The 25,868-nt window shown below is 42.6% G+C and overlaps 1 protein-coding gene across 2 annotated transcripts in view; it reads right to left on the reverse strand.

Moving 5' to 3' along the window:
• Positions 1–25,868, reverse strand: part of scube1 (signal peptide, CUB domain, EGF-like 1) — a 134,366-nt gene that overhangs the window by 95,462 nt on the left and 13,036 nt on the right. For both annotated transcript variants that reach the window (XM_030440161.1, XM_030440160.1), the window contains exon 3: positions 9,380–9,505. In XM_030440161.1, the coding sequence (XP_030296021.1) occupies positions 9,380–9,505 (126 nt within the window). The remainder of the gene's footprint in view (positions 1–9,379; positions 9,506–25,868) is intronic.

The raw sequence follows: 25,868 nt of genomic DNA on the forward strand, positions 1-25,868 counted from the left end.
TAAACTCACGCGAGCGCACCAGACCTTTACAGAGAGCACATTAAGCCCAGCTGTGTCCACGCCAAAACCAAATAAATAAAGTCAAAATCAAAAGGAAGAAAGGAACAGAACAGGACCGCTCTTTAATCACAGTACAATTAGGCAATCTTAAATCAATTAGTGCCTTAACTTGTTGACATAGTGCATCTGGGAGATGATGGAGTGACTTCCTGTACACTCACGCAACCTGATTTTTTTTTTTTCTTTTTTCAATGCTGCAATTTTCCAGAGTGTAGTTTGTCATCCAAGGCTCATTCAGAACACCACACGGTTCTGAGGTTTCTGAATATGATGCTTTGGGTCCATTAAAAGCCACACAGTCTTTATTGTTTTTCACAGGCAGGCCCAGAGCGTGCAAGAAAATAAGAAGTAAATTGAGTGTTAACTTTGAGGGAGAAATAAACAAGTTAGACAAAAATGTTGTTTTCAAATGGAGCTGTTGCACTTTGATGGTGACTTTACAGTACAGTTCACTCCAAGTGCATTAAGTTTGTCCGTCTTACATCAAAGCTCTGCACTGATCCTCACTGTTCAGTATCTGCCGCCTCTGCCTCTGAACCCTAAAGCTTACAGCAAATGTCCTCTGATGACAGCGGCTTGTCATTATATTTTTAACTATGATTAATCAGTCAGAAAGCAGAGGGGTTACAATTAGCAGGTTCTGCATTTCTACCAGGCAACGAAGACATCTGATTTTAATTCATGACATCTTTGAACTCATCGTCGCTAAGCCACATGAGCCCAGACATTGTCTCATGATGTACATGGACTGCCACAATAAATGCATGTTTGCACGAACAAATGGCATGAGACAGGGAGCGTTAGTGATCATGTGACACGAAGTGTGCCCTCATTCGTACAGTAAATCTGCTGAATGAGACACTATAGCATTAGAACAAACTCTGAGCTCCTTGTTGACGGGAAGCGTGAAGCTGAAGGTTTGAGCTAGGCTTATACTGCGGTTTGACAACAGGCCGACCTGTCAGTCTCTCAAAGTTCTGTTTATATGGTTACCATGCATCACAGGCCGCTATTTACGTCGACAGTTGGTGATGACAATAAACATAAAGCACCAGAGAGGCTGGTGACAATGAGTCAATACACAGGAATGCATGACCCAATCTGCAGTGTTGTACATCTTCTCAAAGGGAGCTAAATGCAGACTGATCGTATGTAACAAGCATCAACCGTGAAATATAACCCTACCCCCCCAGACTTCTTTTGCTCAATGGAGCTTGATATGTGGCTTCAAATTCTTTGACCAAAAAATAAGGTATCCCACATTGGAAAAACTGATGTCCTGCTAGCAAATATAGCAAACCGAGACCAATCAAGAAGAAAGCTTTCATTGGGTTATTTTAGTTTCTAAAAGAAACTGAAACGAGTCAGGTTGCCTACAATATAGCACTTAGAATCACCATGACCTAGATGACTGAGAACCTCTACCAACTTTCACTGGGTACAAAACGAACTTGGATTGAGTAACAATAAATGTCATTAAAAAATGTAATAATTGTATTCCACCCATACAACCCCAATTCCCCAAAAGTTGGAAGACTGGGTACGTGTTAATTTGCTAAATCTTTTTGACTTATACTCAACTGAAATCGGTGTAATGATAATACACTTAATGTTTTACCTTGACAACTTTTTGAAAATTGAAAATATATGCTTATTGTGAATGTGATGCCAGCAAAACGTTTCAAACAAGTTGGGACAGGGGAAGAAAAAAAAAAAAAGACTGGGAAAGTTGAGGAATGTTCAAAAAACACCTGTTTGGAGCATTCCACAGGTAAACAGGTTCATTGGTAACAGGTGAAACTATCATAAGAATGGAAGGAGCATCCTCGAAAGGCTCAGTTGTCAAGGCTGGTTTCAGACCAAATCCGGCGGTGTGTTTCCTACAGCGTTTCGCGCAACGCCCGATTTGGTTTGAAGGTACATTAACAGACCTGCCAGTCCACCGTGTCACTGTCACGTTTGACCTTGCCTACCCTATTCCTCCATTGCTCTAGTCATTATCGCCCCCTGCTGGCACTGCACCTTCATACACAAATTAACTTTTTCGCGCCTATACACAAGGTAAACCATAACATTCACAAACTATCTCCTAGGACTGGCGGGCCTTCTACACCCATTGCTGTGTGACTGGGCTTGTCGTTCAAAAGTAAGGATGGGCTGAGGCCCTCCTTTGTGAAACACATGATTGTAGAAAGGATATTACTACACACTTTGTAAAACTGTTGGTAAACAGAGGTCATTTGCAAATTATAACTTTTTGTTTTTATTTAAGTTTTACACACCATCCCAACTTGTTTAGAATTGGATTTGTAAAAACAACTGACTTAGAGATGAAACATATTAAGAAAGAGCAATTGGTTGAAATAAACCTTTAACAACTCTAAGTAACATTTATACAATTATTTATCTAGCTACTAGAGAAAATGGTGGGTTGGTGTTTCTCCCATTTTCCCCAGTTTGGGGAGTCACTACATAACACCATAAACAATCAAAGAATACACTTTCATATGTTCCAAATGGTGGATCTCTGTTTCTCAAATCACAGCTTCATTGCCTTATTGTTTTAAATTGTTCTCCCTTTGCTCCTGCAAGATCAACACAGCATTTAATATCTAGAGGAAAGACTAAGGCTCTCTTCATCTGGCTGACCATGTCGTCTTACGTCACTTTTTGAGATGTTGGTGAGGTCAAGCAACCGGTCACATCTTCAGCGTGTGTGTGTCTGTGTGACAGATTTGGGAGAAAACCTGCTCTGCCTGTCATAGTTTTCAGACATAGCCCAGACCCATCACTATGTCTAAATTGAGATCCAACATCCAAAAGCTATCCATCAAGATTTCTTCTCTGAGGCCTGGATGCTGCCTGATGCAAGATGTTCCTGTAACAATACTTCTCAAAATGCTGCAACAGTTGTAATAAATTATTGGCTGTTATTTATCTACAGCTTCAGTCTGAGGTCTCGTTGCTGCCCCGACCATGACACATTACTGGCATTGTACCATGATGTAGGTTATTAAGTTATCAAGATATTTTTCATTCTTCACAAATGTAACAGACAACATAGTTTGAGGGTTCAACTAGTTGCACAAAAAAAAGCCCATGTCATGTAAATTTGGACTGTGTAACCAAAGGAGACTCTGCTGTCCAAAGGAAAATCTACTGAGCAAAAGGCTAAATTTGGATATTACTCATGTACAAGAGGGAATAGCACTGTCAGGTCAGAACTGTGAAGGTCAGAAAGTCATCCATTAGATAATGATCATTTAATGGATCATAATGTCCAGAGAAAATTCCAAGTTAATTTTAACATATCCCACCAAGAAAATGAGAAAACTGTCTACCAGCTCAGAGAGCTAACATCTCATTAAATACATTCAGAGTTATGTCTATTTACCAATTAGTCTGTATTTTTGCTGCTGTTACCTGATGGCGGCTAAAGGTTTAGTGAAAACATTCAGTGATCTGTCTGACAAATAGATTTACAAAGTGATCGGAGGGAAGAAGGAAAAAGGACACCAGACAGTTATTAAGGTAATTAGATGGAAGTTAGTACAAGGTCAGCAGACAGACAGGAAGACTATAACAGATCAGACAAAGGAAAAAGGAGAGAGAAAGACAGAAAAAAGACAAACGAAGAGTAGATGGAAAAATAGGCGGAGCATGGCAGGCAATGAGAGACAGTAAAAGTCTATTTAGGAGGGATGTGGAGACAATGGGAGAAAATAGAGAGAGAAACAAAAAATAGACAGTAATAAAGAGGAGAGGAGAGGAGAGGAGAGGAGAGAAGAGGAGAGGAGAGGAGAGGAAGGAGAGGAGAGGAGAGAAAGAATTAGGAATAGAAGTGCAGAGTAAAATAAAGACAGAACGGAAAGAGAAAAGGGAAAAAAAAGAGTCACAGCGCCAGTATGCGCTTTGATTGTGATCACATAGATCTTGCATCTGATTTCACACTTTACTGCCTCGTTTGAACTCAGCAACCCGCTTTTAATTAGCAGCACTTCATTAAGACTGTATGGCCCGCATCCAGTCAACATCCAATAAAGAATGTCTCTGGGTTAAAGTCAGAGACGGGCTGGCTTCCTCTCGCCGGGCCATAAAGAGGAGGTGATGACAGTCCTCATATGACTCAGTTTGTAGCGTTTGAATTAGTGGCACAAACACGTGTGGTGAAATCCCACTAACTTCACACCCTCCTCTTAAGTTAAGTTACAACAGCGGTTTCATTTTGTAGTTGTTGTAGTCATGTCTCAGATGGTATCATCAGATTATAAACAGCAGCTACATATTGTCTAGATTCTGGATCCTGAGGCAACCACCACAGCTGAGGCTCCTGTGGGAATGACTTCAACTGCACTTCCTTTAATGACCACTAGATGCTGGCTTAACAGAATAAACCCCAACTTTTTGGAAGTTCGGAGGAAAACCCAATATCTGTTCTTTCCCCTGTATTTTTTGGTGGTAATAACAAGAACATAGATTTTGTTTAATTTGGAAAATATCACGACTTGAATGATAAGTTTACAATTCTAAAAGGTCTGTACTAAAACAAATGCATCTACACAGTACTTATCTAGACTGCAATCATTTCTGCTTGGAACTGTGACTTTGGAAGACGTCTTATTGACTTTGACTTGTCTAACTGAGACTAACCTGGCTTCAGATAAACTTTAGAATGTACATTATATGGACTGTGGACATCACCCTCCACCACTTACATTCGAACATGTTCATATGATAATAGAATGATTACAGCAACTGATGATTATTTTAGGTGCAACGTGAATGTATCTTTTAGACTGTATGAAAAAAGATATGTTGGATCTTGACTGACAGGCATCTTCATACCTCATCATCCAGTTGTCATGGCTGTCAAGTGCTGTCCAACCTCAGCTTCAGCTTCAAGGCACCGTTTTAAAAGAATTATGAAGGAGCCGATGTAGAATTAATCACAATAACATTTTAGTACATAATGCGGTATGGACATTAATTAGAATGGAGACTGCTCAGTTATCATTGCATACATTTGTTGACTTGTATTTACATCCATAGTTGATATAATTACATCATGGTTATTGACAGCTGATTGATAAGCTGATCAGTTGCTTTCCTGTGCTCGTTTGACTTTCATGACACACAGTAGTTCTAAATTTACAAAGGACCCAGGTCAGAAAGAAGCTCTGAGCCTACAGCATTAGCTTTATATGTGACTTTATTTTTTTACTTTGAGTTAGGCTAAACATCTCAGGTTAAACCTTGTTTCAACCTGTGACCTGTGATTCCTGCTGCTGTAAAGCAGTTTCCATCAGTGACTCTGTCTTGCATCCCAAAATAGCCAGGGAGCAAAATGTTATGATGATGGATGTTCATGCTGGTAAAAGCTATGAAAATAATTCCCAGGTCTAGAGGAACTTTTAGTCAGTCAGTGTAAAGCCTTGGCATAAGATGAAAAGGATTTGCTGTAGTGAATGTCATCGCTTTTGTTTTGACACAATGAAAACCTGCTAAAAAATATATTAACAGAAATAAACTGGTTATTAGTTATACTGGCTATCTGCAGTATTTGGCAGTGGAATTGTGGTGACTAATGACAGTTTAACTTCTGTAAAACATAACTTTATTTTTGCAGCCAAGCTTTACTCATCCAATACAAACCAAAGAGGCCAGCTGGAAGCACAGGCATCGATTTTTATTGAGAATCTTTTGTCATGTTTGTGTATGGAGGAAAATTTGAATTCAGATAGCGGGGAGTCTCTGCTTTATCTCAGCTGTCTAAAAGTCATTCCTGTGAGGTGAACCCACAACTCAGCAGCCATTCTGCGCTGCTGGCTGCTGCTATTACCACTCAATCTCTCACTCAATTTCTCCAAAAGCTCAAGGAATGAGTTACAACACTTAGAAATGCCAAAATATATCCCACTAAAGACACAGGGGCATCCACAATCACATGTTTTTTTTTATGTTTCTTATTTTATTTAGCACTCGTCTGTCAGCAGTGAGGGCTGACAGTATAAAATGTGGCTGAGCACATCCATGCAGAACAACGTGTTGCTTGGGACAGAAAAGACATTAGTCTGGCTGACATTAAGTCAATAACACAGTGCTGGGGCTAAATCGGCTGGATCTGTCAGTAGTAAAGCACAGCCAGATATCTGTAGGAGAACTTTTCAACCCTGAGCGCCCTCCCAACAGTACAGAGAAACAAGCACAAAACAGCACAAATCATGGAAAGCCTCCAAACGATGACAGAGGGACTCTCCAGAGAAAGGCAAGCTGAGCCAGACGGGCTTAGGAGATACAGGGACACATGCGCACAACACACACACACACTCACACACACCCTTAAGAACACTTTCTAAAGCACAGAGAGACATATGTATTCACAATCATATACAGAGTGGTGGATGGATGCATATACATGCACATGCACACGCATACATACACACACAAACACACACACACAAATTAAATACTCACCCATGCACAGCAAGCATAGATTAACATTTAGACACACAGTTAAAATGAACCATACAGTTGAAAAAAAAAGGCTTCCCACAGGCCTTAAAGTCCTCTCTTAATTGTCTGCTCTATTCAAACATGTGGCTCACCCGGATTTAGGACTAGGGAGCTGGCAGGGTAAATTTCCGGGGCAAATAATGCAGACATTTGTGTTCACACATATAGCTCCTCCGGGCAAATTTTGGATAAATCCAGATGTGAAAGGGGCTTAAGTTTTTAAAGAGGTCATATAATCCTTATTTTCAGGTTCATACTTTTATTTGGGGGTCCAAGCGTAATAGGTTTACACACTTTAATTTTAATTTAGAAAAAAATAATTTATGTAATATTTTAATATAACACCTGTTATACAGTGATGCACGTAAGTTACAGAAATAAAGGTTTGACTCCAAACCCAGCATTTCAGGCAGTGCAGGTGAAGTGTTTTCTGTGGGAGCGAGTAACTCCCTTTGGTTAGGACTCTGGGCTTTTTCACTTTGCAGACCTGTTACGTGCACAATAATGTGACATAACACAATAAAGGAAAGGCAAACATCCAAAAAGCATTATATGACCTCTTTAATGTTTTTGAAAACAAACGAAAAGGGCTTGATTGTTTTTTGTACGGAACACAAGTGTGTCGATATGTCAGCACACAAGTATTTTGAAAAGGGCTGGCACCAAACGTACTGGGTCAGTGATTGGATGAACCATCTGTCTATAACTTCAACTAATCTGATCAACAGTAGGAGAACACCAGCAGAGCTAATTAGTAAATCAAACTCTCACCAAAGCCAGTCAGGAGAAGAGTGAAAACTCATTTTCCATTGAGAAAAGCTTTTAGTGCCATTATTTGATCTTCATTCTAAGAAATATACTCTCGAGTTCTGATACAACAGATGCTATAGGAGATAGGTCACTAATATGTGGGCCACGGTCCAGGACCGGACCCAGCAGCGTCCTATCCAGACCCGGACCTATTATTGTTAAAGTATTGAGATTTATTACATTTTGACGAAGCATTTCTATTTGAACTTGCTCTTCCAGCCTTTACGGCACTGTTTTAGTGACCCCCGGAAATTAACAGATCAGTTGCATGTGCTGTAAATCATTTCACATGACACTACTCAGCCAATCAGATTGGCGCATTTGAATTAGCGGGGTCAGTAAAGCGATATTTACATGGCGTGCGGTAAAAACAGAAAAGTGGACATGAAAACAGAGCTTTTAATCAAGAACGGACTCTTTCCTGTTATTTTTTCCAACAGGTAGATCAAAAGCAGTCTGACTCATATATTATGTTCTGGGAAGGTGGCAATGTGAAGCGCCCCTGCCGTACATGTAGCTGACGCCATTCCAGCCCAAATCTAAACTGTTGGTAAAACTAGAGCTTACTTCTCTCATTAAACAAGTGGGGGAGTGGGATATGAGAGGGAAAGAAAGACTGTACAGCTGTAAAGATGTGTTGAGACTGTTTGAATCCATTTGCTGGAAGAGCAAATGGATTCAGCATCCTCAATAACCACCCAAAACCACTCCAATATTGTCCAAATCGGCCAAGCAGTTGCTGAAATTGCCCATATAGGCGATTAATGCTAATCAATGCTAATGATGCTAATTATGCAAATTGCCCAACATGTGCAAGTTAGCATCCGGCAGAGGATCCATACTGTACATTTCTAACATAAAACTTTGGTGTACTCAACATTTCCGGCTTCACAATGGGGCTCTATGGGCTGGCAAATAGACTAAAATAGTGGTTTCCTCCGAAAAATGTATTCCCTTTCGCTATAATCTTTAAAGGGTGTTTTCTCAAAATGAGGTTTTCGCACAATGTGGAGGAGAAATCTCCGCTTCAGTAACACCTACATAAACTATTCTTTACAGATTTCTTCCTATCTATATTTTGTATTTGATTAGGGAGGAGTTCTGTTGATATATTTTCAATAGCCTGATATTTCCTACATTTTATACCAAAAACATGGCGAAAATAGATTTGTTGATGACTCTAAATAGTATTTTCTAATGTATGGGATGGCAGAGAAACGCAGACATAGTCTCTTCTTTAATTTTGTCTTTTTGCTAATGTGTCAACAATGAAACAATCAATTTTTAATCTGGCTTCATCCAATTTTCAGATGTAATGTTTTGTAATATATGCAAATTATGGTACATTTTATGAAGAAATGCCCAATTTGCATAAATACATGTAAAATCTCAAAAACTTTTTCTTTGGTATAATGCCACTAATCAACTGAAGAAGTTTCATAGTGATAGCTATTAATTGAACATTTTCCCCTATTCTACTCAATTTACTTTGAGTGTTGGGCACAACTTTGGCATTTAATCTCGAAAAAAAATATGTTCCACTCCATCTACGGCAGTAGACTTTTAGTATATGATTCAGGAGGGTATTGGGACCAATAAAAACCATGAGACATTTCTTTTGCAATTTTTTTGGTTTTTTTTGGGCTAGATTGACTGGCCTAAAAGGACATCCCTGCTATAGGAGCTGCAGTAACATGTAGAGGAGCCTCTCGCTGTTGTTGCAACTGAACTATACCTGTAACTGCCAGTAGTTTGATTGATTCATACAAGCGCATAGTTTTAAGTCTTGCAAGATTGGAGTTGCATGATCACATGATACCGCAAATCCAGCTGCCTCGCAAAGTAAGACAACATGTAAGTTCACAGCAAGACTTGTCTTATAACAAGATATTACTATTTTGTACATAATCTCCATTGACATTTAATAAAGCCACTCATTAATCATCAAATCCATCATGATCTGAGGCACACACACACACACAAGGACTGTTCTTACCGAGACAGTTGTGTCCGTCATGAGCCAGCATGAATCCATCGTAGCAAGTGCACCTGTAGTTACCAGGTATGTTGATGCATTCGTGGACACATCCCCCATTGTAGTCGTTCTCACACTCATCCATGTCTGAAAAAGAAAGGTGGTTGTGTTACTAAAACAGAGGGCTGCGGTTAGTTTCCGTTTGTTTATTTGTTTTAGTAGTTAAGGCTGTCAGAGTCGGCACACAGTCAGAGGAGTCAGAAGCTTGTATCCATCTTTCGGAGGCTTTTTCCTGGTATTCATTCCTGAGAAGTTCTTGTTCTCCCAGGACGAGATCATCCATCAATGCAAACATAAAACAGTTGGTGTGGACAAAGTTTGTGATTTATTAAGTGTTTTCTTGTCAGTGGAATGTAATGTTACAATCCTTCCTGTCAATCACTGGATTCATGTTTTTATATTTCAGGCATCTTCAGAGGATTTGCAGGCGTAGAATGTGGATGGACTTGCATTTCTGAAGTGCTTTTCCAGTCTGCTGACCGCTCAAAGCGCTTTACAACACTTGTCACATTCAGCCAGTCACGCATACATTCATACACTAAATGTGCACGGTGCAATTTGGGGTTCAGTATCTTACGCAAGGATACTACGAAATACAGATGGGGGAAGTGGGGATTGGACCTAGCAACCCTCTGAGTACTGGACGACCCACTCTACGTCCTGAGCTAGAGCTGCCCATAAAGCTTTTGTTTAAGAAGGTGACACCAAATTTATGGGTAGAAAAAAAAATCCTGCACAAGCAATTACATATTCTGTGGAAACAGTTCAATGCAGTCGTTCAAGAAAAATATATACAGAGAGCCTTACACCTTTGTCACCTTCTCCTGTTGGCAGTGTGAGCCCAGATGAGCGCTGTTAAAATTTTCAAGACTGGAGGTCAGAGTGGCTTAATAAAATGACTGATGACAGTATTATTACAGTGTGTCCATGGAAGGGGACAGAGAGGAGGATGAGAATGATGAGCAGCATTACAGTGCAGTAACGGCGGATACTCAGAAAGGGATAACGAGGACCAGTTGGGTGCGGGTGAGGAGAGAGAGGAGAATGTCAGTCCATGTTTATTCGTCTGGAGATCCACCCTCACCCCCATCTCCATCCTGAGCCAGCGGAGGCTTTCACAGGAGCCGCTCACAAGTGGTTGCCATGCAGAGCCACTTAAACAAACAGTGCTCCCCCTCCGTGTGAACAGCAGGAGATCCGCCAGGCAGTGAGGAAGAGCCTGTCCCATATCCCCCTCCTCTCCCTACTCCTCCCTCTGTACTGAGGATAACACAGAGCAGGTATGGACCATCTCCTTCACCCTGTCGCTTCCTCGTGCCAAATAGGATGTCAGTCTGATGAATACAAAGTCAGTCGGGGTATTTCAATCTACAGTCTGTCAGCATCCCATCCTTCACTCTCTTCCTGTCTCCAAACTCTCTCCCCGTCTGTCTCCTCTCATTTCATTTTACACCATGGCTGTCAACAGTCCTCTTACATACCTGCTAGCTTATCTGCCTGCTCGCCTGCCTGTCGGTCTGACTGTTTGTCTATCTGTCCTGCAGTTGTCCAACAGTTTGACCACATATATCAATATATCAAGTCCCAACCCCCCCTTCCTTGAAGGTATGAAAACAGAGACATACACATATATATATATATATACACATATACATATATATATATATATATATATATACATATATATATATACACATACATATATACATATATATATATATATATATATATATATATATATATATTATGTAATCCACTGTTAAACCACAAACTACACCCCCAAACAAAAACAACAGAATCAATTCAACACACCACATTCTTTTATAATCATTGGCAAATTACAATAATTTAAGCATTTCAATCTCTCTCAGTGTGGAATAGCTTCTGCATTAGCATGTTACACTCATGATACATTCAGTCTGTTGAATGAAACAGAATATATCTTTTGAGGCCATTCGATGCATTTGGTGAATTTATTACATTGAGCTGTAAGGTTATAATTCAAAAAGCCAATTTAAAGTGGAAACAGCTTCACCCCCAGCGTTCCCAAGTACTCTTATTGTTGGCGCCACTGTGACAAAAACAACTGGATAATTTCTCAGAGAACCAACTACCAACAAAACATGACAAATGTGAGTTTACTGCTTCATTTAGTCTATAATGGAGACATGAAAGCAGATAGAATCTCTTAGTGGTCTGGTGGAAAACACAAAAATTAGTCTCTTCATGCTGGAGGGCTATGTAAGGCTACCGTCAGCATGCTAACATGCTCACAATAATGATTCTATAAGGTTGATTTTCAGCAGGTATAATACTTACCTTGTTCTGGATTATAAGTGTGTGAGCATGCAAACATTTGGGAACTAGCATGAAAGACAAGGGTCAGCCTCATGGTGCCACAACAGGAAGACTCAGGGGATCGCAAAAGTCGGTGAAATTCGTCGTCTAAGGAGCACAAACATGCCGTGCGATGCCCACAGCCATGACATTAACACTGCTAAAGATCGCCTGTTTTCTTTACTTAATACTTACAACCAACGCTGTGGTTGCAAATATGTTTGGAGAAGATAATACCGCCCAACTGATATTTGTTATCTACATAAGTAGTTCTGTGTGGCAGAATGACATCAGGACATTTTTTCAAAAGTTTCAGAGGAAGACAACATGATAGCAATATGTAATATATGTACCGCAAGGGTTCCGACCTGACAAAAAAGTGTGTTTTATAAAACACTTAAAATGTTGGGAGCTGCACAAAGTGTATTTAAGTGTATAAAGCAGCAGCTAGCTTTGCCTCACTAACAGGACAAGTGCTCCTCACCTACAACAATGTCTATTTAATAGGCATTTGAACTGCAGGAAGTTGTCTAAAGATAACCCAATTACTGACAAAATCATGGAATTTTGTTGCACTGGCTCTTTTCCGTAGTCGAAGACCAAGGATTTTGCTGGCTAATGGCATATTTGCAACCCTGGTGTTCTCTCCTGAGTCACTGCTACACTGCAGACGTATGTTTGATGGGATAATGTTCTATGAAAACTAAGATTTTAGCTTTGTAATATTAAATTATTCATCTTTACTCACTACTTTTACCCTCAGGTGCACATAAATTACACCTTTGGAACTTTTAAAATACAAAAATGTAGACACAAAATTATCAGTTGTTATCAGTTATCTGTTGTAAGAGGCAAGTAATTATTGGTATCGGTTCCAATCCCTAGCAATTACGGTTTCCTCTACAAGGATTTGGCAACACAAATCACAGTCACAAATCACAAACTTACAGACACACTGTTTCAGAGACATGGTTGCCGGTGTAACTGAAGCAGATCTTTAAATCAGACTTCACAGCAGATCTTCAGTGGATGACTGTATTTGTTTTGCAGCACTATTATTGGCCTGACATATGAGCCCAGGCTTTGTTTGTTTGGATCACAGATTTCCTCAGGAAGTGGTGGAACTGTCAATGACTCAGGTTGCCAGGTTTGATCAATGGGTGGAGGCCAGTAGCTCCAAGCAGGACTTGAGACACTGGCACACTGCAGCGACATAGGCACACACAGGCACACACACACACACACACACACACACACACACACACACACACACACACACACACACACAAAACACTGAGACATGGCTCTCAGCCTCAACATCCTGCATGTGGACATAACCCAGACCATGATATTGAGCATATACAAACACTAACACGTACATCACGCACAGGCATCAACACCGGAGCACATGCAAATGTAACAACACACAAAAAAACAACACACATGCATTCAGATGCACATGTCACAAGTACAGTCAATATCATTTATACATCAAACACAAATACAATGCAATTCAAACGCACAAACATATAAAACAATGCATACACAATCAAACACACTTGTCTCCCACACTATTCGCAGACAACCTCTATCCACAAAACTCTTCCATTCAGCTGATTAACATCGTGATTTTGGCTCGAGTGCGATCACTTTGAAGAGTCCAAAGGCAGGCGGACATAAACAACAAAAGATCCTCATCTGAGAGCTTTCACTTGGTTAGAAACCATCACGACAAAAGCCAAATCAATGCCACATTCTGCACCATGAACCACCGCAGACATGTTTACCGGAAGCCAATTACGCAGGCCAAGAAACACATCAGTGCATTTTAATTCTGTTTGTCTGATCTCTGACAAAGGAACCCTGTCTCTGTACTTGAGGGACCACTGTAGCATGATTAGGGTTCAAAGGAATACTCATATCCACACGTACTCACAAGTCTTAGATGAGAAGATTACACAACAAGTTTCTGCTTTAAATACCTCAACATGAAACAGTGACCGAAGCATCCATCAAACTGTTCACAAACTGACATACATACATACATTAACTGAATGTGCACAAAAACAGCCAGAATTCATCTTCAGGTATGGAAAATGTAAAAGATGACCAAAAAAGAAAAGGCAATTATGGTGGAAAGCGCATGAATATTGTCTATACAAACTCCATCACTGGCTGATCCTAAAAGGCATTTGCAACCAATTAGCATGAGCTGGAGTGGGCGACTGTTTGGGGTGAGGTTGTTTGGACACTTTGCTGTGCTGCCAGCTCAGATGGCGTGTTCCAGCACAATGTGGCACTTCCTATGTGCTCTGCTTTTCATCTGTCGGAGATGACGAGAGAAGGTAAAGACTGATTAATTGGTGCCCGAGTCCCCTCAAACAGGGAGACAGACTACATTCACACCAAGCTGGCTAAATTTGAAAGCACATCTTGGTCTCTGTAAAAGAGTACCTTTCATATTTCAAAACCATTACATTCAAAAATCAGTCTATAGGAGTGGATAAAAATAGTTTTCTATAGAGAGTAGGAGGAACAAGACTTTACAAAACCATTCTTGAAAAACACTCCTCTAAATCTCTACAAAAATGTGTAAGATTTATATCCATCAGCATTAGTGTGGATGTTGTCTGGGGAAGAGTGAACCATGAAGGCTGTGGACAGCTGCAATCGCTTCAGTAACGTAAGACTAAATCATATCATAAAAAACCAGAGCTCCAAACTTTTATCACCAATGCCCGTAAATATCCCTAAAAACAATTGTAACTTTTCCGGAAGAGTATAAAGTTTCTTAAAATCAAAATGTTGTATCTTGCGTTTTTTAGGATTTTAACGCATCACAATTTTCCCAAGGCATCTTGCTGAGTAGCGAGCCAGTGATAGCCTAGGAACAAGATCTGACACAGCACTATATGAGACAATAGTAAAAGCTTTAGATGTTTGTTGTACCTGGTCAGCATTGGTTAACTTTGCCAATTGCTAAGCAACAGTTATAGATACAGTCGTAGAAAAATGCCTTTCATCCCAGAGGCATACCTGGGAAGATCTCCTTTCCAAACACATTTTCACCATGCTCCACATCTTAAGGCAAAAGTGTTTAAAGCTCTCCGAACTGCACTCAAAGATGGGGTGAATAGTCGAAATGGCACACAATCTGTACCTCAAAGATTCCTAAAACAGAATGGTCTAAGGTTTATTTTTAGTGCCCAGCAATCACTGACCATGTTAACACGCACATAATATTCAGATTTTTGCCCCTATTCTGAAAAGACACATTTCCTACTGGGCTGTTTAAATGGCTAACGATGAAAATTCCTGTTTGCATGTAGCACTGAATAATTTAAACAAATATGTCCTAACATGTCGTTTATTGCATCAAAACAAGGATGCATTAAAATATAATTATTATTATAATGTGATTATTATAAGTATTCCACAAGTGTTGGATTTGGCATATTCTTGTGTCTTATTCTGAAAATGCTACATTCCAAATAAGGGCTTCTTTGGAATATCCAGTTGAAATATGCTGTTTATCTGACCTATATCAAATGTCTTAATATTGTCGTAAAATTAGTTTGCATGTTAAAGCACAACTACCATAAGACATGCATGCAATTTTTACCAATTACATTTAATGATTCTGGGTTTCTGCTTGTCATGTGAGTATAAAGGAGGTTGGTTGGATGTATGGTGGAAGAGGATTGGAAGCATGCATACGTGCATGTGTGACAAAGAGATTAGACGGAGGTGGGAAAGGTTGGTTGAGGGAGGAGGAGGGCGCCTCGTTGGGCCTACTTGGCCCCAAACAGTGCCACTTCCTGCCCCTGAGCTGTTGTTGACATCTGACAGCAGTGCCCCGACAGCTTTGGACCGGCTGCTGCTTCCGCTTACATGCGCATGTTTTCTAATTGCCAGGGAATTGTTTATGCTCCACGTCTCATCAAGCAAATTAGGCACCTTCACTGACGACCCCGCGCCCCCTTACTGGACAGACATAAAGAAGGGCAGAGAAAATCAAGGAAGGGGATGTAGATTGGATTGCGCTTTCATTTCATGCAGTTTTCTGTGAGCTTGGAGTCATTCAATCTGCATACGTTAAAACAATACAGGATTAGTATCCAGGAAATGGTGTTAAACTTCTGCGCGCTGATGAGGGAACCATTATGCAGCTGAACATGGATCAAACATTGGTACAAAGTGTGAAGCATAGCAGTGGGGTTGGGGGGGATGAGCAATTAGACGCAATTTGTAATGAGTACCACAAAGTATGCATAGTCAATGCATTTGTAATTTACAGATCCACTGATGTGACAGGGTTCAGCCACAGTCACAAACCCACACAAAATTATCATCCAGCCCTGCAGCTTTACGGAGCTGCTGAGCCTTTGTTTGCTCATAGTTGTGGCTTTACAATACATTTACTGAACGATTCATTCTCACCATTCCTACTGTATCAGCCCTGCTTCTAAGCAGCTGTTTTCAGCAAAAAAGTTACTGACAGACCCACTTTACTCTACCTGCAGAGCACCAAGCGACACACAACCATCGCAACTACTACTTTCTGAGGAGCTGATGAAGACCAAAGCAGAGTTAAAAGGAGAATAAAACTTCTGCTCACCACATGGCTAGAAATACAACACCAAGTTGCTAATGTTCTTACCAACTCGCTGAAGTGTGCTGTTTGCTAACGTGTTAGCAATATAAACATTACCAGGTGATTAAAAATGATGTAAGGTCTGTGTCTGATAGATTGTAAAGCTTCCTCCTGTATGTTCACTTTCCATTCTGTAAAACAAATACCTCAATGTTGAGGCCGTTCAGCCAGGCGGCAAAAGAAATTAGCAGCTCTTGTAAAGTTAGTGGCTAGCAAGTGAAGCTAGTTGGCTTAATATCTAGCAATCCAGAGCTACAAGGAGAGTAAATATTTGACTTACTTTCAGTGTTGTTTCATGCCTGCTGACAGTGTGAGTGTGTACATTTGTTTGTAGCTAGACACATTAGCTACATTATTTGTCCAATTATATTCGGTCATAATGCAGAGGAGAGGAAAAGCACAGCTGTTTTAAATTACATTAATGACAGTTGGTTTTGGTGGACACACTGGCTGACTGAAGCCCTCATTAATAGTATTAGCTGCACCTGTGTTTTTCCTGCCATGTCAAGACGTATGCTATGCAAAAGACCAAACGGTGTTTGTTTCCAATTTTAATTCCCAGATATATGACCATGTTTTCACTAAAAACATGGTAAATGAGCTATAAGAGTACATAAAAGTACATAGCAAGCTAAAATAATGGTCATATTTTACTCATTAAACGAGGGAAACCAAAGCTGGAGAAGCAGGGTGAGGATTAGACTCACATCCATCAGGTGGTCGTGACGGACAACTACAAATCAATGCTAGTGCGACTCCATGTCCGCCCGCTGTGTACTTAAATTGTCACGAATCCCCGGCCATGAGGTCTTTTTGGGTATTTTTGTTGTGTCTTGAGGTGTTTGTCACTTTTCTGGCAGTGCTCGGGGGGCGTGTCCTTCTCTGGCTGCTCACACACCTGGCTGAGGTCACCACCACACCTGCTCCTCATCAATCCCCTGCAGTACTTAAGGAGCAGCCACACATGCAGTCAACGCCGGATCGTTGTGAAGTATTGTGTATGCTACCGCCTTTTCCAGCCAGTTTTTGTCGTTGCAACTGTTGGTTGCCTGTCTGCCTCAGCCTGCCGGAGCTGTTCTCTAGCCATCTGTTTGTGTCTGCAACTAACCATGTCTCTCTGCCTCAGGAATCATTCCAGGAAGTCAGCCCTGGAGCCCAGTCCAGCCAGCCACTCTCTGGACCTTCCACACCTCTGGGATCCCACTCTCGCCTGCCAGCTTCTCTGTTCATCACTATTTCACTCATTGTCAAATAAACTGTTTAAACTCAACCTTTTGTCCGATCTGCTTCTGGGTCCTCCTCAGAACCTTGACAGTACGATCCGGCCATGACAGACCCAGCGGATTTGGACAGACTACGTCAAGCCATAACCCATCAAGAATCTGTTTTAGGACAACATGGTAAGGCAGACTCTTGCCACCAGTTTGACTGACATTCGAGCCAAACTCAGCTCACAAGCCAGCGCCGCCCCTGTGCCCGGGCCCTCTGCTGCTACCGCCTCCTCCTCAGTCTCCGCCTCCGATCGGGAGCCCTGGGTTCCCGCACCTGAGAGGTATGATGGTAATCTTGGCCATTGTCGCTCCTTTTTGTTGCAATGTGGACTCGTTTTTTAATCAGCAGCCCCGCACCTATTCAACTGAGAGGTCGAAGATAGCCTATTTGATTGGGCTCCTCCGAGGTGAAGCGTTGGAGTGGGCTTCTGCTGCATGGGAGAAGCAGTCGCCGGTCACCGCCACCTACGCCGCATTCACGGAGGAGATGCGTAAGCTGTTCGACCATCCTATAAGAGGTAAAGACGCATCTAAGAGGTTGTTTGCACTGCGACAGGGGGGTCGCAGTGTGGCCGAATACGCCATTGAGTTCCGCACTTTAGCAGTGGAAAGCGGGTGGAATGATGCGCTTTCTGCTGTTTTTTCTAATGGTTTGACTGACCTTTTGAAGGATGAACTCATCTCTTACCCAGAGAGTTCCAGTTTGGACGATTTGATCTCACTCGCTATCTGCATTGACAACCGCTGCAGGGAACGCCGGAGGGAGAGACGCCAGCCTGGAGGCTACGAACGCTCCCGGGTTCCCCGCTCCACTGGTTCAGTAAGCCCCGCACCCCCTAACCCTGCTCTAGTTCCTCAGGACGTCTCCAGGAGGGAGAGTTCCCCGGCTGCTGAGCCCATGCAGCTGGGTCGTTACCGGTTCGATGAGGAGGAGCGTCAGAGACGCAGAAGAACTAACAGCTGTCTCTACTGCGGCCAGCCCGGTCACTACATTGCCACCTGCTCCCAGCGGCAGTCAAACGGGCAGGCTCGCTAGTAGGAGGAAGCGTCCTAGCGAGTCGCGCCTCTGTTTCCCAAGCTTCCCATCAGCGAGCCCCGCTTCACATTACCCTCTCCCATAAAGGTCAGTCCATTACACTGCAGGCTTTGATTCAGGGGCTTCAGCTTCAGGCCTTGTCTCTACCCCCCCATCGCCCATATGACTGCAGTATCGACCTGTTACCTGTTTGCCTGGAGGCCGCCTGTATAACATCTCCAAACCTGAGAGGGAGGCTATGGAGACGTATATTAAGGACTCCTTGGCAGCTGGCATCATCAGGCCATCCTCCTCGCCACTAGGGGCGGGTTTCTTTTTTGTGAGCAAGAAGGATAAGAGTCTAAGACCTTGCATTGACTTCCGGGACCTCAACAACATAACTATTAAGAACAAGTACCCTCTACCTCTGATGTCTGCTGCCTTTGATTCCCTCCAGGGGGCGACAGTCTTCACTAAATTGGACCTGCGCAATGCCTACCACCTGGTGCGTATCAGACAAGGGGATGAGTGGAAAACTGCTTTCAATACACCATTGGGACATTTTGAGTACCTGGTCATGCCTTTCGGGCTTACAAATGCTCCGGCTGTTTTTCAGTGCCTAGTTAATGATGTCCTTAGAGATATGTTGGGCCGTTTTGTTTTTGTATACCTGGATGATATTCTTATTTTTTCCAATGACCCCATTGAGCATGTCCAGCAGAGACTCCTGGAGAATTGCCTTTACGCCAAGGCCGAGAAGTGTGAGTTTCATGCCTCCACTGTCTCATTCCTCGGGTACGTAGTCTCACACGGACAGGTTAAGATGGACTCAGCTAAGGTCCAAGCCGTCCAGGAGTGGCCTCGCCCTGAGTCCAGGAAGCAGCTACAGAGGTTTCTTGGATTTGCTAATTTTTATAGGAAGTTCATTCGGAACTACAGTCGTATTGCTGAACCCTTGACTTCACTCACCTCTATTAACAGACCCTTTACCTGGTCCACTGAGGCGGAGAGCGCGTTCCAGGGGCTTAAGGACCTGTTCACCTCTGCCCCCATCCTCACCCAGCATTATCCCACCTGTCAGTTCGTGGTTGAGGTGGATGCCTCCAACATTGGGATTGGAGCAGTTCTCTCTCAGCGCTCCCCTAAGGATGGTAAATTGCATCCATGCGCCTACTTTTCTCGTCATCTGTCTCCTTCAGAGAGGAATTATGATGTGGGTAACAGGGAGTTGCTGGCGGTAAAGATGGCCTTGGAGGAGTGGCGCCATTGGTTGGAGGGTGCTGAACATCCGTTCTTGGTTTGGACAGATCATAAGAACCTGGAGTATATCCAGACTGCCAGACGACTCAACCCTCGCCAGGCCAGGTGGGCTTTGTTTTTTGGTCGCTTTAAGTTCTCTCTGACCTACAGGCCTGGATGCCAGAACACCAAACCAGACGCCTTATCCCGAGTGTTTTGCAAGGAGGGGGATTCGGACGAAGTGGCTGATACCATTGTTCCTCGTTCCTGTGTTGTTGGCGCCATCACCTGGGACATCGAGAAGGAGGTCAGAGAGGCACTTGTGACCCAGCCCGATCCAGGTAACGGCCCTCCTGGCCATCTGTTTGTGCCCCAGTCTGTCCGACCCTCTGTGTTGTCGTGGGCTCACGCTTCCAGGTTGACCTGCCACCCAGGGATTGCTCGCACCTTAGCTTTCCTCCGCAGAAGGTTCTGGTGGCCGTCTTTGGAGGCTGACACCAAGTCCTACGTCTCTGCTTGTCGCGTCTGCGCTCAGAACAATGGCTCTAATCTTCGATACGCTGGACAACTTCACCCCCTGCCCATTCCTCTGCGTCCTTGGTCCCATATTGCTCTAGACTTTGTAACTGGCCTGCCGCCATCTGAGGCCAAGACGGTGGTTCTCACTGTAGTCGATCAATTCATTAAGTTTGCTAGGTTCCTACCCCTGCCCAAACTCCCTTCTGCCAAGGAGATGGCTGATATTCTGGTCAGGGAGATATTTTGTGTCCACGGTCTGCCCTGTGACTTGGTGTCTGACAGGGGCCCCCAGTTCGTGTCCTCCGTATGGAAAGCATTCTGCATTGCTATCGGGGCCTCTGTCAATTTAACATCTGGTTTTCATCCCAAGTCCAACGGCCAGGCGGAGCGGGCCAACCAAGAGATGGAGAGCTCCCTCCGTTGCCTGGTCTCATCTAACCCCATCACCTGGGCTACTCAACTTCCCTGGGTCGAATACGCCCACAACACCTTGCCTACCTCTGCCACAGGTTTGTCCCTGTTTCAGTGTCTTTATGGTTATCAGCCTCCCCCATTTCCCTAACAGGAGAAAGATGTTGCTGTGCCTTCAGTCCAAGCCTACATCAGGCGGTGCCACCGCACTTGGCTCCGAGCCCGCAAAACCCTGCTTAAAGCCTCAGAGCGGTACCAGCTCCACTCCAACCGCAGACGTGCTCCTGCACCTACATACAGCGTAGGAGATAAGGTATGGCTCAGCTCCAAGGATCTGCCACTCAAGACAGACTCTAAGAAGCTGTCCCCTAAGTTTGTTGGCCCTTTTGTCATTGAGAGAGTGATAAACCCTGTGGCCGTCCGCCTCAAGCTGCCCCGCACTCTCCGGGTCCATCCCACTTTTCACGTCTCCCGCATTAAGCCTGTTCTCATCAGTCCTCTGCTCCCTCCCCCACCTCCTCCTCGGGTCATCGATAACGAGCCTGCCTACACTGTACGTCGGATTCTGGATTCTCGTTTCCGGGGCCATGGCTGCCAGTATCTGGTCGATTGAGAGGGGTATGGACCTGAGGAGAGGTGCTGGGTCCCGCAGCACCAGATTCTGGATGGTACGCTGGTGAGGGAGTTCCACTGTCTGCACCCTGGGAAGCCAGGTGGGGCGCCCAGAGGCGCCTGTCGGAGGGAGGGTACTGTCACGAATCCCCGGCCATGAGGTCTTTTTGGGTATTTTTGTTGTGTCTTGTGGTGTTTGTCACTTTTCTGGCAGTGCTCGGGGCGTGTCCTTCTCTGGCTGCTCACACACCTGGCTGAGGTCACCACCACACCTGCTCCTCATCAATCCCCTGCAGTACTTAAGGAGCAGCCACACATGCAGTCAACGCTGGATCGTTGTGAAGTATTGTGTATGCTACCGCCTTTTCCAGCCAGTTTTTGTCGTAGCCACTCTCTGGACCTTCCACACCTCTGGGATCCCACTCTCGCCTGCCAGCTTCTCTGTTCATCACCATTTCACTCATTGTCAAATAAACTGTTTAAACTCAACCTTTTGTCCGATCTGCTTCTGGGTCCTCCTCAGAACCTTGACATAAATAGCTGTCTCCCAACACATTAGCCATAACATCAGATTACTTGTAAGGTGTCAACTTATTTTTAGCTGTCCACAGTCACCACATGAAAATAAAGACTTGATTCTACTACTTGGCTACTAGATTCTGATGAGGTTGAGAAAACCACGATACTCAAAGTCGGACGAAAGGACACAGTGAACCTAGCGCGCTAACATAATCACTCTCAGGAAATTGTGGCAAAGGCAGATATTCTATTCAGATGTTCAAAAAAGCTCTAACAAACCCACTGCACACTACCTATCCAGAACCAAATGGACAGAAAACAAATGTTAGCAATACTAGCAAGCTCGCATAGCGACTCCAAAGTAGATGCTGCTCCATGTTTTAGCCATTAAAGCTAAATACTAAGATGTCGTTACAGTGTCTGTCAATGTGCTTCAAGGCTCATGACTTTCTGTTGCTAATAACACACATGCCATGAGCTGTTCTTAATAGCACGTTGTTACCATGTGGTAAAAAGTGTTTAAAATGATCACCTGGTTCACTCTTCATAAATGTTACTCCTCACACAACAGATACTTAAGCTTACCCAATAAGTAGTAGCAAAACATTTCACGCTCTTAAAAGTCCAACACTGTACACCTACAGTCACCCTGTAATGCTAAATAGTTAAGGTGAAGTGCAATCTCAGCAGTCAGCAGTTGTATGAGACCGGGATTATATATGTTTATATTATATTATATTATTATATTATAACCAGAGTTTTTTCACGAAATCTGCAATATAGTAAGGAGTATAGGGAATGTTAACATCATAATTGGAGGAGACTTTAACCAGGTTAGGCATGTGTATTCGGATAAATCCTCCCAACCTAGGCCAGTTAATGACCCAGCATGCACTGCTGTAGATGTGATGATGGAAGATCTGGGATTGGTTGATGTGTGGAGATTATTCTATCCCCAAGAAAAGGATTATACATTTTTCTCTAACCCAAACTCTACCTATCCCAGAATTGATTATTTCCTGATCTCCCGCTCGCTGGTGAGTCAAACTCTTAGTGCAACAGTTGGCAACATAGTTTTAACTGACCATGCTCCAGTGGATATAGCCATATCTATCGCAGAAAACACAAAATCTACAATGAGGTGGCGCTTGAATAACCTAAAACTAAATAGTGAGGACTATTGTGAGTACATAAGAAACGTAATAAAGGAATTTGGGGAGTTTAATGAGGGCTCAATTGATGATATTGGCATAATTTGGGATGCTTTTAAAGCAGTAAGTAAGGGGGCGTCTTATTCAATATAGCTCTCGAATTAAAAAAGCGGAGAGGGATAAATTACAGAAGCTAGAGCAAGATATCAAGGAACTTGAGAAACAACATATGCAGCACCCTGAGAGGGAAATATGGAGCAAGTTAATTAAGTTAAAATATGAGCTGAACAATAATCTACAGAAAAAAGTTGAATATGCACTATTCTGTTCCAAGCAAAAGTGTTTTGAACAAGATGAGAGAGCAGGTAAGGTATTAGCACATAGGGTAAAACAGATGCAAACCTCTAACTTAATTCCATCCATATTTGATCACAATAACAAGCTGATAACAGATAAAAAGGCAATTAATTAAGTTTTTCGAATATTTTATCAAAAATTATGTACATCGCAAGGAGACATTGATGAACTGAAAATGACGGATTTCTTTTCGTCCATTAAAATTCCAACTCTAACGGAGGAACAAAAAAACTTATTAGAAGGAGAAATAACATTAGCAGAAGTTAAACAGGCAATTCACAGTCTCCGGTTAGGCAAAGCTTCTGGTAATGATGGATTTCCGTCTGATTTTTATAAGAAATTTGTGGAAGATCTTGCTCCAAGATTGTTAGCTGTATGCCAGGATGCATTGCGAAAGGGTATACTCCCAGCTAGTATGAGATCAGCTGTTATCACTCTACTCCATAAAAAAGACAAAGACCCACAATACTGTGGAAATTATCGTCCAATCTCGTCAATTAATGTCGATGAAAAAATCATCTCCAAGGTGCTTGCTGCCAGGCTGGAGCTGGTGCTTCCCAACCTGGTACATGCTGACCAGGTTGGATTTATTAAAGATAGGTGCTCAGCTGACAATCTCCGCAGAATATTACACATAATGTGGAAATGCAGGAATGATATAGACCCTATAGTTGCCTTCTCCCTAGATGTGGAGAAGGCTTTTGATAAAGTTGAATTTGCTTTCCTCTTTCATACAATGGAGAAATTTGGCTTCGGTCCATCCTTTATGCAGTGGTTACAGTTAGTATAATACTAATTACTAATGGTGTGATGTCACCTACATTCAAACTTAGTCGTGGCACTAGACAGGGTTTGCCCTTGTCACGCTAATATTTGCCTTATTTCTGGAACCACTGGCAATTGCATTGCGGGAAAGTAAAGATATTAAAGGGGTTGATATGGGCCATGAAGTACATAAGCTTTTTTTATATGCGGATGACATTCTTTTGATTACAAGTAACCCAAACACAGCAGTATCCAAGATCTCTTCCATTATTGACATGTTTTCAGAAATCTCTGGCTACACAATTAATTGGACGAAGTCAGAGGCCATGCCAATCTCTAAAATATGTCCTCCGGCCATTAGGGAATCATGGCAGTACAAGTGGATGCCAGCAGGCCTGACCTATCTAGGGATCAAGCTGACACCAGGATTGGACAAAATAATGCAATCTAACATTTCTCCAGTTATTCAAGCTATTCAATCTCTCTTACAAAACTGGGCTAAATTGAATATATCTTTGTTGGGTAGGATTAACTTGGTCAAGATGATCATTTCCCCTAAAACTCGATACATCCTGTTTATGCTGCCATTAAGTTTTCCTCCTAGCCTTTTGAAACTATACAATTCTGTCATAGAGAGCTATATATGGGCAGGCAAAAACCAAGCTTTAACCGATCAAAGTTATATGCGGCCAAAGAAAGTGGAGGCTTATCATTGCCTAAAATAGAGTGGTATCAATACGCTTTTTCACTCTCCCAGTTAGCTAAGATAAATAATTTGCAGGAGCGAGTGCCTTCCTGGGTTAAAATAGAAGAGGAACTTGTGGCTCCAACCTCCCTTGAGGCGTTTCTGACTCAGATGGGAAGACCGGTACCCTTTAAGGACCCTGTTTTGACCTTTGTACAAGAAACCTGGATGAGTGCTCATCAACATATAAAATGTAGTCCACATCTTACCCCTAAATCCTCTATTTGGTATAACAAAAAAATATTAATTGGCAAAAAACCTATTATGTGGGAGAAATGGGCAAAAGCTGGAATAAACTTGCTTTGTGATTTGCTTAGCGAAAATGGATTGAAGTCATTTGATGAAGTTAAGCAAGAATATAACCTTGCACAAGAGGATTTTTGGAAATTCATACAAATTGGGCACTGTATTAAAGCTACTCGGGGGAAGAACCCTGACCCTGTGACCAGGATTCAGGAGTTAGTCCAGGTAACTAGACATAAAAAATGTGGAGCCTCTAAATTTTATGGGATTCTCAGGGAGGCACGACCACCTCACCTGGAGGGGTTGGGACTGTGCTGGGAGAAAGATGTGGGCGAACAGATCTCAGCTGACAAATGGATGAAGTTGGTTGCATCCTGGCATGGCTGCTCTCGTGAGGCACAGTTTCAGCTTATTCAGTACAAATTGTTTAACAGAAACCACTGGACCCCCAGTAAAATGGCCAAGCTAAAACTTAGGGACTCATGTTGGAAGTGTGAGAAGGAAGTGGGGACCCTTGTACACATGTTGTATTATTGGGAAAAAAAATGCCAATTTGTGGGAAGGGGTTGTTGCCCTCTTAAATGATTTATTCGGATTACAACTCACCAAGAC

This window comes from Sparus aurata, chromosome 14, assembly GCF_900880675.1.
Source record: "Sparus aurata chromosome 14, fSpaAur1.1, whole genome shotgun sequence".
Classification (NCBI taxonomy): domain Eukaryota; kingdom Metazoa; phylum Chordata; class Actinopteri; order Spariformes; family Sparidae; genus Sparus; species Sparus aurata.